This window comes from Mus caroli, unplaced genomic scaffold (assembly GCF_978045245.1).
Source record: "Mus caroli unplaced genomic scaffold, Mus_caroli_1 scaffold_4, whole genome shotgun sequence".
In the NCBI taxonomy this organism is placed as follows: Eukaryota; Metazoa; Chordata; class Mammalia; order Rodentia; family Muridae; genus Mus; species Mus caroli.
Window position 1 is genome coordinate 9,105,379 of NW_028227259.1, and position 13,739 is coordinate 9,119,117.

A 13,739-nucleotide genomic window follows, 5' to 3' on the forward strand; every position below is an offset into this window, starting at 1 on the left:
CTGGGCTAAGGATTTTGTTTCTTCCTAGAATAGTATCACAAACCAGCAGAGGGAGCCCACTACTTAAAAACCAATCTTGAGGAATCTAACCAGCAAGACTAATACTTTTTAAACTAACTGTACATAGCTGTTTTACATGCTGCTCCTTCCTTTGATTTTTTAAAATAATCTTGCTGTTTGTGGAAATAAAGTGTAAAAACTCTAGACCCTAGGAAAAGGCAGGCACTTGAATTAATTTTAAGGAGACCCCTTTTTCTGGAGATTTCGTTTTTATTGTAAATATCAGTGGGTTTTACTATATATGGAGTATTCAGGCAAGTTTGTTCTTGCAACTTCTCTTGTTTTCTGGCATTCAATCTCTCACTGACCTCGTCCTTTCTGCGTCCAGAGTAAATCTGAAATCTGTTCACATTTCTCTATCCATACCCACCTCCCTAATTAAAGTCATCAGTCATCTGTATTGGCCCGGTTACGCTGCTGCTTAGCTGGTTTTCCAGCACTAACATCTCTTCCCTCGATCTTCTGCCTGCCATGAGAGAGATTTTAAATCTGAGATTTGACCATAGGAGTCTTACACCTTTCTGGAATGTCTGCTATTCTTGGATAAAGAAGAGGACAGTACTATGTTCTGGCTGCTGCTTGTGATCTAGGCATTGCTGCATGCCGCTCTTGGCTTGCTCTAGAACATTTCCCTCTCCCAGCCTGTGGACTGCATTAGTTCTGCTTTCCACCTTTTCTGTGTAGGACAGTGCTGTGTGCCACCATGCCCTTGTTCTGTAGGACAGTGCTGTGTGCCACCATGTCCTTGTTCTGTAGAGGATGTAGATGCCACTTCCTTAGGAAGCTCGTCCGGCACACACCTGTAATCCCCAAATCTAAAGTCGCTTCTCTGACATGACTCCAGTGGGGAGTTCTCCTTCATAGCCCTGAGACGTTTATCAGGTCTCGAGCCTGTTTAGTGTGTCTCTCTAGCTAGTCCTGTGAAGGGAGAGATTTTTTGAGTTTTGTTCCCTGCTGTACTCCTAGCACCTAGCACAGTGCTTAGTTTTGGCCATTGCTCAAGAAACAATTGTTGAATAAATGATTATAGTGTTGGATAAGAGGTTATATTAATGAATCTGTGCTGTGCAGATACCACATTGACAGTGTTGTAAAATTATAAGGAAATACACGATTCATCTAGTGAGTTAGGTATGTTTTCAGCATTATAAGTTATGACTAACTGTCACACCCTAACTGAAGCATGGGCGTCATCTGCTGTTTAGTAAATATATTTAAAGGCGTTTTCCCTTCCCCCTGCTAGCGCCGAGGCCCTCAGCGATCTGTGGATGTCATTGTCTCATCAGCCTTCTTACTGACAATCTCAGTTGTGTTTATCTGCTGTGCACAGGTAAGTCAACATGCTACATGGAGACAGTTCCTAGGCATCAGGTGTCATTGCCGTTGTAGAGTGAGTGTGTCTTGATAGATTCTTCTCCTCATTGCCCATTACTACTGAACTTCCATCGGAAGCCCTCTCCTGTCAACCCCAATCTCTTTCACTTTTTCATGTCTTGTGTGTCCTTTTGTGTACACCCCTTCTTATTCTGGTGCCCATGGAGGTCAGAAGAGGGCATCATATCCCTTACAGACATCTGTCAGTCTTGTAGGTATTGGGAACAAAACCTGTCTCCTTTTCCTTTTTTTTTTTTTTTTTTTTTTTTTTTTTGGTTTTTCGAGACAGGGTTCCTCTGTGTAGCTCTGGCTGTCCTGGAACTCACTCTGTAGACCAGGCTGGCCTCAAACCCAGAAACCCGCCTGCCTCTGCCTCCCGAGTACTGGGATTAAAGGTGTGCGCCACCACCGCCCGGCCCCTGTCTCCTTTTTAAGAGCAGTAAATGCTCTTAACCACTGAATTGCTACCCCAGCCCCCTAGACAAACTTTGAAACAGATGTTTTGAGATGTTTTGTAACTTTTCTGTAGAATAAGAAATTGCATCTTACTTTTCTCTGTATCTTAAATAATAGGCATGCCTATTAACATACACTGAATACTTTTTATCTACAATCACTATGTATTTATTCTTATCTCCTATATTCTGTAGTGACAAAATTACTCCAGCCATCAGTTCCTCACATCTAATATTAATTTAAAAAGTTTCTTCTCCATGAACCATTACTCTTAAATCCGAGTAAACTGCTACAGCTTTGAGAAAGAATTCTCAGTGGTCATGTGTTTTACAAGCACAGTCTGTGCTATGAAAGACAGTGTAGGAGTTCACCTCAGATGTGACAGACTATTCCTGCTTTAAAACACCAGTAGTGCTTATATATACTATATGCATTCATGTCTATGTGAATATTCTTAATGTATGAATTCACAAGACATTAAGCATAAAAAATTAGGAGAAAGCTTAAAAACTAGAGCAATTAGGTATATGTATTAGTCCTGTGACGACCCTAGGGTAAGAGGGTGGGGTTTATTGTCAGTCCTAATGTTCCTTGAGTAAATGGTAGCCAACATGAGGAGCTGATGTCTTGAAGAGCATCTCTCTGAGACTATACTATAAAATCAGAACCCTCAAGCCTACAGCCTTGAATAAAGGTAGGGAATTGTGTGCCTGCCTGTTATAAGTCTGCCCTTACTATAGGTTTAGGGTTCAATGTGGTACTTCATGCCTCACCTTAAAACTTCCCATGTCAAGACATTGATATAAAAGTGGTCCTTAGCTTACGGATACAGAGCAGAAGTAAAATAACACTGCCCTGGAGGATGACTTTAACCCTGATCCAACAAAATTTACACAGATGCAAAAACATGAAGAAAAATTCGGCATGAGCCAGCAGATCAATAAAGAGCAGGATTCTTTGCCAACACTGTCAGATAATAGGCTAAACAGGACTTAAGTTTGTTTAAAATGATTAAAGTCGGATAGCACTGTGAGAAAAGAACACAGATTTTTACAAGAACCAGTAGTAGCTCTGAGAAATGGAAAAAAACAAAAAATAAAAAAAAACCAAACAGTTCTTGACATTTCAATCGAAAATGAAAACAGTCAAGAGTTAAAACACACATTTAGTGAACTGAGGTATTGAAGTAATGCTCTGTAGTCCAGGACAGATAGAGATGGGAAATGCAAAAAGATACTAAGATGTGTGTCAGCTCAGCCCTAGTCTACCAGGAACTCTAGGAAGAAAAGGGAGAATCAATATTTCACAGACCATGACTCGGAATTTTTTTAGAATTAATGAAATTCTTATAATGTATGAGGACAGTTTATAAAACTTTCCTGTGTCCTGGGCCACAAAGTAGTTCCCAGCTAGACAGGATGTAGTAATGCACGCCTACACTTGGAAAGCTGAGGCAGAAAGGTTTTGAGTTCAAGAGGCTAGCAAGGTTGTCTCAAGAAAACAAAACACTAATACCCAGATAATATCAAATGACACATGCTCTAGCTATAATATAATCAAGACAAACACAGATAGCAATAAGGAAATTTACACATTTAGAAAATCTTTTTTTTAAGATTTATTTTTTATTATTATACATTATTATATATTATATTATACATTATTATTATACATAAGTATACTGTAGCTGACTTCAGACACTCCAGAAGAGAGCATCAGATCTCATTACAGGTGGTTGTGAGCCACCATGTGGTTGCTGGGATTTGAGCTCAGGACCTTCGGAAGAGCAGTCAGTGCTCTTATCCTCTCAGCCATCTCGCCAGCCTCACATTTAGAAAATCTTAAAGAACATTTCAGGGGTTCCCAAACCAACATGGTGGATGGAGGGAACTAAGTCCTGATCATTACACATGCATGCACTGTGACGTGTACATGGCTCCTTCCCTCCCTCTGGGAGAATTAACAAATGAATATGAGAAAGAAAGTAATTTGGATATGATGTTGGGTACTGTGATAGCACTGACTGTCCAGATATAGATAAAATAACATAGTTTAAGATGACTGTTGAAGGTTGATGACCTGGCACCATGACAGAGTGGTAGAACACTTCCGTAGCCTACAGAAAGCTCTGGGTGTGTTGTGTCCTCAGTACTAGGAAAGGAGAAATAAAACCACAGAATGAATACATTTTTCTAAATTATTAAAAGCTTGCATGGAAAAGATTAAACACAAAATTTACCTTGGGGTAAAGTGGAGGGTTAGTTCAGAAATCAAGGACAAAAATATCTCAAGGTTTTAACTGAATTTGAATTTTTTTAATATCTGAAGTACATACTGTAAAATTAAGATTCAACAAAACTTATAGAACCCATAGCTGTTGGTTATATTAGTCTTCATACTTCTGATGTGCATAAATCTTTCATGATAAATATGTTTTTAAAACAGCACTACATTTGAAATAAACTGCACACACTGCTGCTTCACCCAGTGTTTCTCTCTCCTTCCCAGCTACTCCATGTGCATGAGATCTTCCTTGACTGTCACTATAACTGGGAGCTGGTGATCTGGTGCATCTCCTTAACGCTGTTCCTCCTGAGGTTCGTTACTCTTGGATCAGAAACCAGCAAGAAATACAGCAATACCTCAATCCTACTCACGGAACAGGTGAGGTCACCGTCAGTCAGTCTCTAGTCTGGGGGACAGCTTGCCAGCTGTGGGCTCTCCTTCTGCCATGTATATTTTGGAATACAACTCAGGTCACCAGCCTTGGCATGAACATATTTCCCCGTTTAGCCATCTGACAGCCCATGTATATACTATCTTAAAACAGTTTTGCTTATCTTATGTTTTTTTTATTTGATTTGATTACGGTCATTTGTGCCATGAAGCTAAACTTAAATTTTCATAGTACACAGCCATTTTTCAGTGTTTCTGCCTGATCAAATTTCAAATGTAATCTGCTGTTCTTACGTTCTATTTTCATTTGTCAGGAAGGAGTAGTATTATAAAAATGATAGATTTTAAAACATTAGTAAGACACGATGGCTTTGCAGTGTAACAACCACATTAGAATGCGTTTAAATTTTTATTCAACAGAATAAAGCATAGTAATTTTGATAATTGATTTTATTTTATATGAGTTTGCTAAATATTTCCTCTTGCAATTTCATAAGACTCGTACATAAGAAATGTTTGCTAGTGAGCCTGTTGGGATGTTTTAGTTAGGGAGAGCTTGTATGTCACATATTCAGTATTCTTGCTTAGGTTAAGAGGAGTCGCCACTAGAGGTAATCATCTCTGACATCACTGGGGCTTGTGCAGCTAGACAGACAGACAGATAGCCACCTCCCTCAGATTGATTGTGAGGCCGATGCTTCTCAGCCTGCCTTCTGCACCTCCTCTCCAGTTCTCCCTGTATCTCACCACCCATGTTGGTTTCCATGTGGTTTGGGTTTGCTCCATATGACTTCTGCCCTTGACATTAGAAGCTGTCCAGTTCATAGCACCTAGAACTTCTGGCAGATAGATACACTGTTAGTCCCACCAGTCCGTATGTTGACTGTTGGTTTGGTTGGAGTTGTGGTGTATCAGATGGGTAAGGATAGTGTGGTGGAAGCTTGGAGTTAGAGCCTTTTCACAGACAGGGACTGAACTGGGCAGGTACTCCAGAAGTATCCATTAGGGAGTAGATAAGAAAGGTATGTACATATTTTTTATCACTTTTATAATAAAAAAATCATGAGCCAATTTGGTGAGTTTATTCTGTTGCTGTTCATTCTGTAAATTGATCTGGCCCTGAGAATACAATGTTTACCTTTTAAGTTTTAAGTTCTCTTATTGTAAAATAAGTTCATTATAAGATTTGGGATGTATAATAATGGTTAAATATTAGAATCATTTATAATATTAACTCAGAGATCCACTATTAATATTTTGCTCACCGTCTTTCAGATCTTTTTAAGAATGTGCATTTGAGATCTGGGGATATAACTCATTGGTAAAATGATTGTGTAGCATTCATGAGGCCCTGAGTTTAGTCTCCAACACTGTAAAAGAAAAATATATGTTACCATCTTAAATGATTTTGCCTATGGGGCTTTTTTTATATAAAAGATAAACCTCTACTTGAAAATGGAGAAGAAACCTAACAAAAAGGAGGAGCTGACCCTTGTGAATAATGTTTTAAAGCTGGCTACGAAACTACTGAAGGTGAGACCTGTGGAGGGTGCGCTGCGGTGGGTTCGGTGCCCTGCCCTGCCTTGCGGAGGGTGTGCTGCGCTGCACTACACTGCCATGAACCTTATTCTCTGTCTGCCTTCTGTCTACCTAAGTGGCTTCCAAATGACATTCGAGCACATGTGCACAGTTTTTTTGTTTGTTTGTTTTGTTGTCATTGCTTAAGTAGCCCAAATAATTGATTTGAAAAGTATGTGAAAACTTTTACCAATGTACTATAGATATGGATTCGTGTGTGTGTGTGTGTGTGTGTGTGTTTAATCTATTTCATCTAGAATATTAGGAATCATTTCACAAAAGAAGGCTAGACATTAACTCAGAAGTTCTTTTTATTTTATGTTTCATAAAGCAGTCTTCTGTGTAACCCAAGTTAGGTTAAAAATCAATAATAAAACTAAATCTTATTTTTAAAGGGAAAAAAATCAGTGATAGACATGGATATATATACAGGTCGTCAGTATTTAATTTGAAAATTATTTTTGATAAATCAAAGACTATAGTCTTGTGTTTGATGTCATAATATCCTTGGGATTGAGTTTTTTTTTTTATTAATTTTGTAACAGGGTCTTAACTTTGTAGCTCTGATTTGCTCAGTATTAACTGTGTTTTCCAAGGTGACTTCAAACTTGTGGCAACTTCCTGTCTCAGCCTCCCGAGTGCTGGGATAGAGTATGCCACCATGCCTTGCTCTTGGGATAATAAAATGGGACTTTTCGCCATTGCTTTATGGTATTGTTTTGTTGTTGTTGTTAATACAAAAATATATTTAAGAATCTCAATTTCTATAACTAATAGAGCATACTACTTAAGAGTTTTAAATTTTTAGAGAATGGTATGAAATTAGTTGTGACCCAGTAATAGGGTTAGTCCACTGTCAACTAAAGTTGGTTGTAGATTGTACCTCACAGGAAATTGGACATCACAAAGGTTCAGAGGAGGCAAAAAAGGGGTAATTATTAATTGCTTTCTTTTAAGTTTTTCTTTCAAAAGTCTTATTAGAACAGGTGTTAGAGAAGAGAAAGAACGCAGACACATCTTCCCCCTATTGTTTTTTCCAAAAAGACACCATGAGTTGATGGTTTTCTGTTTGCTTAATCTTTTGTATTGGGTATCTTCAGGTATTGGTCTGGCTGACAGCAGGAACTATTAAACTGTAAAGCAGAGACAGTCACAATGCTTGATCTGCTTTGGTCCAATCCAGAACTTGGCCTTAATGTGACTTGGACCCTCCCTCTCACTTTCCACGGCCCAGAAACTCACAAGGCCATGCACTCTGTAGCCCACCCGCTTTCCCTGTTAGTACTGGCCTCCTGAGACCCCATCTCTTCCTTGAGAATCTGGCACACAGAACTTCTTGCTTCGGGAGTTGCTACTCTTTATCTTCCAGCCCAGAGACCCTTTTCCACTTACCACTGCCATGCTGTACCCGCTCAAGATCCTCTAGTGTCAGTTTATAGTCAAGTCTGCCTAAAGGGAAGCCAGTTCTCAGTCAGTGTACTGCTTTGTGTTTGGGCTCTTCCAGGGCTCAGCACGGGGTAGCACCTTTACTCTGGCTCTCAGGAGTGCCTTTCTTTTTTTCTTTTTTCTTTTTTTTTTTTTTCTTTTTTTGTTTTTTGTTTTTTTGAGACAGGATTTCTCTGTATAGCCCTGGCTGTCCTGGAACTCACTTTGTAGATCAGGCTGGCCTCGAACTCAGAAATTCACCTGTCTCTGCCTCCCGAGTACTGGGATTAAAGGCGTGCGCCACCACCGCCCGACAGGAGTGCCTTTCTTAAGCCCCGCCTTTGTAAGCCTTGGCCACTGGTCTCTGGTGAAGGACCTCATTGTTTTATTAGTTGCATGTTTACTAAACTAGATAAAGTCTTTCAGTTCTAGGACTGAAGTTTGTCTTCCCAGAGCCAGCATGGTGCCTGACATATAATAGACCTTTTAATATTTGAATCATCCAATCAATTACCAAATTGTATATTTGAAGATAATTAACTCAAATAAGTTTTTATTCAAATATTAATATTATCAGAAGACTTGGCTAATGATCCTAGTAATTCTACAAGAGTAGTATTCTCTTTTAGATTCTATTCCAGCTCTTATCTCTAAACATATTCCCTAATTTCCTATAGCTAGTTGGTCAGCACTACACATTCATCATAACAAGAATTGGAGCAATAGATTTATAAAATTATTTTAAAGGAAGTCACTTTTCTTAAAAAATAAAACCACTATTAAAATTTACTTATCTCAAGCTTGGATAATATCGTTCTTTCTTAAAATATCCATAATTTATAACATTTGGATAGTGATTTCTAACTCTCTTGAATATTGAGGATTTCACTGGAAATTCTTGTAGGACCTAAGGCTAACATTTTGTCTCTTCTGCTAGGAATTGGACAGTCCCTTTAGGTTGTATGGACTCACAATGAATCCGCTGCTGTATAACATCACCCAGGTTGTCATCCTTTCGGCTGTTTCCGGTGTCATCAGTGACTTGCTTGGATTTAATTTAAAGGTAACAGCATGCAAGTTTTGTTTTATTTTCTTTAATCCTGTCACTCTTTTGAGATTTCACATGCATAATAGGGTTGTTTTGGCAAGTTTGTATACAGTTAGTAACAACCTCAGGGACTTTATATGTCATGGATTCTCATAGTAGTAGAACTTGTAATGTGGAATACAATCATTATATGTAAGGGGTGTGTGTGTGTGTGTGTATTCATATTCTAGGGTAAGTAAGAGAAACCATTTGTTTTCCTTATTAATTGAAACTAATTCTTATGATTCAGCAACGAAGAAAAGCCATATTCATTTGTTGGCCAAAAATGTATTATTATATAGTAGTGGATACGTACTTCAGTACATGAACAAATAAATGTTACCAGGGAGTAGAAATAGTGTATTAAACAAGTAGTAGATGTATGTTGACATTTCTCAAGAAAAGCAAAGGAGAAATCTAACTTTGACCACTATACTTCAGATGAGTTCTTAACCACGGAAGGATAATGGAGCTGCATGGCCTGCAGGTGGAGTGTAGGGATAACTGTAGTAAGACGTAAGCGCCATGTCAATAACAATCTTGACTTGTAATTCTTTATAGCTGTGGAAGATCAAATCATGACAGTTGAGAGAAATGGAGATGGAGCCGGGATGCCAGAGCACGGGCGCTGACGGAGCTGTCTGGAAGCAGTGGGTGGCTCTGCTCCAGGAGTCTACTGGGAAAGAAGTGTTTACATCAGACTGTATTGTGCAATTCTTATATTTATTTTACTTGTCCACTTGTTTTGTTTTGTTTTGTTTTGTTGTGTGTGTGTATGTGTGTTTGTTTTCTTTCTTTTTTTCGTTTTTAAACATTTAGTCTGTTTTAAGCATTGAAGTTTTTCATTTTTGAAAGGGTGGCATAACTGATCCAGATACCTGAGATCCTGGTCATTGTTAACGTAATTGACAAGCAGATTCTGAAAACTGAAGCCATTGCTAAGCACTGTTTCTTCATTAATGCCGTGAACTTGCCTTACTTGAGGAATACGTCTTTAACTCTGAAATAGTGCATTGTCTCAGCTAAACACACTTCCTTTGGTAAACCAGGATCCGCTCAGGATCGCTCTTGAAACACTTCAGAACAGTGCTGGGATCTAGACTGATTAAGCTGCAGTTGAAGCACCCTTCAGTATTAATATGTGGTATTGTGTAACAGGTCAAAAAGTGCTCTTTGATAATAAAACTCTTAATGGAGCAATAATTGTAAATGGTTACCATACTGTAAAATATTTTGATAAAAATTAATTAGTAATAAATGTATTTATTTAAAACACTGAGCTGTTTGCACAGCTCCAACTGTGCATGCTCAAAATGTGCACTTTTTAAAATGGTTTCTTTTGGTGTATATCTCTATGTGGCTATGTTACAGTGTACTAGGGCATAATATGGTATCCTTTTGAGTGAGGTCTATCCTCATCTCACAAGTGAAGTGCCTATTGTTATTACTAAATCAAGTGCGTTACGTTTACTCAGAAGAATTTACCATGGTACACTATAGCGTATGCTGTTCCTACCATACTTAAATAAAGCTTAAGAATAAAGTTATCTGATTGCTAGTTATAAAATTTCCAAATTTTCCAAAAGGACAGCTTCAGCCTACCAGTTCTAGCTTCCAAATTTAATCTGGTGCACCCCTCCCCTGGCTCCATTACATAAGGGCTATTTTTAGATGCTTTTAACGTGGAAAGCTAGCTGCTCTCCCCTTCAGTAACTTGTCAGTGTCCGGTGGGGGCTTATCATGTTTCCCGTTGGTAAATAGGGCAGATATGATAGTCCCTACATCGGGCCTTGATTCTAAGTTGTTACCTTTGTACAATCAGTAGTGTTTTAAGAATTACATGAAACAATGTTTTTGTGATTGTTTTGTTTAAGCCAAGCATTTGGTTTTTAAAACAAAGAAATTATTTGAAACAATCTAGGATTTTCTTGGTGCAAAATCATATTGAATATACTCATATTTTTAGCATATTTTAAGGTCTTTAAAATAATCAATTGTAAATAATTTATTTGATTGGTGCAGTTCTAATTTGCAAATCACTCTTAAAATCAGGATGTGTAGAGACCAGAGAGCCATGTGTTAAATGTTGCCCTTCCCATTCCTCTGAGCAACCTCAGCTAAGCCTCACTGGAGAGTGCTCTCTGTATAGGAAACAGCAGACAGCACTGTGTTCCGTCTGCCTGCGCTCTAATATGTCCAATGATGACCAAAGTGCATTCTGAGTATTTTTCAAGGAATGTATTACTGGAGCTTTAAGAACATACATAGTTTCTCATGTGAAGAATTAGGCTTTGTCTGATATGTTCCTTCCTATTGTCTAATGTTGAGGTTGTTTTTAGGCACTATATTTTATAAACTTTTTCAAAATAAGGTACATACCTATACAGAACTTACCATTTTGCACAGAGTATATCAAATATATTTTGAGAATAAAAAAGTACAGCATGAGTTCTGTTAGGAATAAAGTGAGATTATTGTATCTTAAAAAACTTATTTCAGATCGGAGGTATTTTTGAGGAAAGTAGCTGAGTATACTGACTTAGGAAAATGCTTGCTTTAGGTTGCAGTTGTGTTAACGTAGAGTTGGTGGATTGTACAGTATCGGTCGTGCCGTTCACGTGGGCAGCAGTCGAGTTCTAAGAGGAAAATGTGCTAAGTAGCTTCATAGTTCACAGAGCCATTTCAGAGTAGTAAGTGACATCCCTGCCTTTAAGTATACCATGAATGTAAGAAGTAGAAATTGTAACATATCACATCATAGAGAAAAAGCAACCCAGAGGTAGAATTATGGCAAATGCTGTGTGCTGTTTCTTTGCCATGTGTTTTTAAAAGTTTGAACAGCAAATTTAAAATAAAACATTCTATGACTGACTTGTGTGTGTTTTTTTTAAGTTTTAAGTGTGGGTTGGTTTTTGTACTTACTGTAATATAAGCTGTAGTTACTGCCCTTTAGACAAGGACGGTGAAAATAAAGTTCTAACTGCACCTCAACACTTCATATTTTGTTTAAGTCCTGATAACATGACAGAGTAACTCTGTATACAGCAGGATGCTTGTACCTGGGTGGCACTTGTATTGGAATGTAAAAAACTGACTGTGGCCTGGGGTGTTGAATTTCAGTAGCAGGACAGTGATATTTTAAAAACACAGTTTTACCACATGAATCATGCTGAGAGATTATAGCTAACAAGGTAAACATTCCCAATGGACACAGGTGGGGCTCAGATTAACCAGGGACCATCAAGTCTACTTTCTTTTTTATAAAGATTTATTTACTTATTATATTTGAGTACACTGTCACTGACTTCAGACACTACAGAAGAAGGTGTCAGATCTCATTACAGATGGTTGTGAGCCACCATGTGGTTGCTGGGAATTGAACTCAGGACCTTCAGAAGGGCAGTCATCGCTCTTAACCACTGAGCCATCTCTCCAGCTCCTCAAGTCTACTTTCAAACTTACCTTAAGCTTACTTAGAGCTAGTCCTTTTTTTTTTTTTTTTGGTTTTTTTTTTTTTTTTTTTGGTTTTTTGAGACAGGGTTTCTCTGTGTAGCCCTGACTGTCCTGGAACTCACTTTGTAGATCAGGCTGGCCTCAAACTCAGAAATCCGCCTGCCTCTGCCTCCCAAGTGCTGGGATTAAAGACATGCGCCACCACGCCCAGCTAGAGGTAGTCTCCTTTTAAGGACTCATCTCTGAGACCAGGATTAGCCATATGGTAGGCACTTCTGTCATCTACTCTGTTACATTCCCACCTTTCTCCTGCCACCCCACAAAGACTTAGCACAAATGCTTACTGCGTTGCTGTGCACACTCCACCCCTTCATTGTAGGACTTACTTTCTGGGGAAGCTAGGAGGCCGTTCTCAGTTTGTACTGCTTTCATATAGCCCTCAACATAACAGCCCCATCCATACCAGACACCAAGCAAGAGTGTCACTAACCCAATCTAACACTACGCCCACGGTAGCATGTGACTCCATAGAGTGGAGGCCCAGCCCAGGCTCCAGGGTTCCTGGCACTTCAGAGCCAAGCCAAGCTCAGGTGTAGGATATCTGCTTGAGAAACAGGGTTTCTGGGACTGGAGCTCAGCCATTAAAGACCAGGCTCACAACCAAAAACATAAGAGAAACAGGGTTCTGGCCATGCTTTTCTTTGGTTTACTTAGTTTGTTTAAGCAGTTTCTAAAACCCAGGCAGAGTTTTCCAAAAAGGATATTAGGAAGAGTGAAGACGAGGGAAGTGCCTTGGTAATAATAGGCCCGCTCTGAGGTACACCCACCCTCTAGGACCCTCCTCCTCTTTGGAAGCCCATGCAATTCTCTGAATTCTGCAGTTAGAAACTATATGGGAACGTCATCACGTGATCACATCCGTGTGGTATGTTAACTCCCTTTCTGGCCCCTTATCTCTGTAGACCGTGAAGTGGGATTGAAAGCTTCTGTATAATTGTGGGAGTAGATGATGGGTTGAGTCAAAAGCTCTTACACACTGCCTCGAGCAAAGGCCTCATTAGACCAACAAGATAGGTTAGACCACAGGCCACAAAGATAGGTTACACCTGTCCACAGGTGGACAGGTAATGACAAAACCCATACGGTCCATGCTCCCATTGCAGATGCCATCCGTGGTGGCATCTTGACTAACCACAGCACTTAACCATAGGAAAATATTCTGGAAGAACAAAGAAACTGCCTGCCTGAATTCCTAGTGAGCCCGTGTGTAAACTAACCAACCTCAGCAGACCTTGCCGTGTGCCCTTCTGAGAACAACATTGCCTCCTGGTCTTGGCCTCTCACTTTGGGCTTTCTGGTTTAATGTTAACCATATAATGGGTTTCATTGTGGCATTTTCAAATAGACTTTAGTTCATTCCCCTCTTCACTGCCCCCGCCCCCTGCCCAAGCTTGAATGTTCTCCACTGTCGACTCTAGATGGGAATACTTGACTTTGGAGGCTATTAGAAGAGGGAGCATTAACAGTCAACAAGGGCAGCTTGATGCCCTTGAGTAGGCCCACCTGAACCTGAAGGTGGTAGCGGCAGATCATCCTGTTCAACACAGCAGAATCCATAACAATCTCTCAG

General features: G+C 39.3%; 1 protein-coding gene across 1 annotated transcript in view; it reads left to right on the top strand.

The window, feature by feature from the left end:
• The window catches only part of Phtf2 (putative homeodomain transcription factor 2), a 112,719-nt gene extending 101,177 nt beyond the window's left edge, over positions 1–11,542 (top strand). Inside the window, exons 14-18 of the mRNA XM_021163161.2 lie at positions 1,304–1,390; positions 4,399–4,554; positions 6,004–6,099; positions 8,507–8,632; positions 9,218–11,542. Coding sequence (XP_021018820.1) covers positions 1,304–1,390; positions 4,399–4,554; positions 6,004–6,099; positions 8,507–8,632; positions 9,218–9,238 — 486 coding nt within the window. The 3' untranslated portion in view covers positions 9,239–11,542. The remainder of the gene's footprint in view (positions 1–1,303; positions 1,391–4,398; positions 4,555–6,003; positions 6,100–8,506; positions 8,633–9,217) is intronic.
• Positions 11,543–13,739: the final 2,197 nt, after the last annotated feature.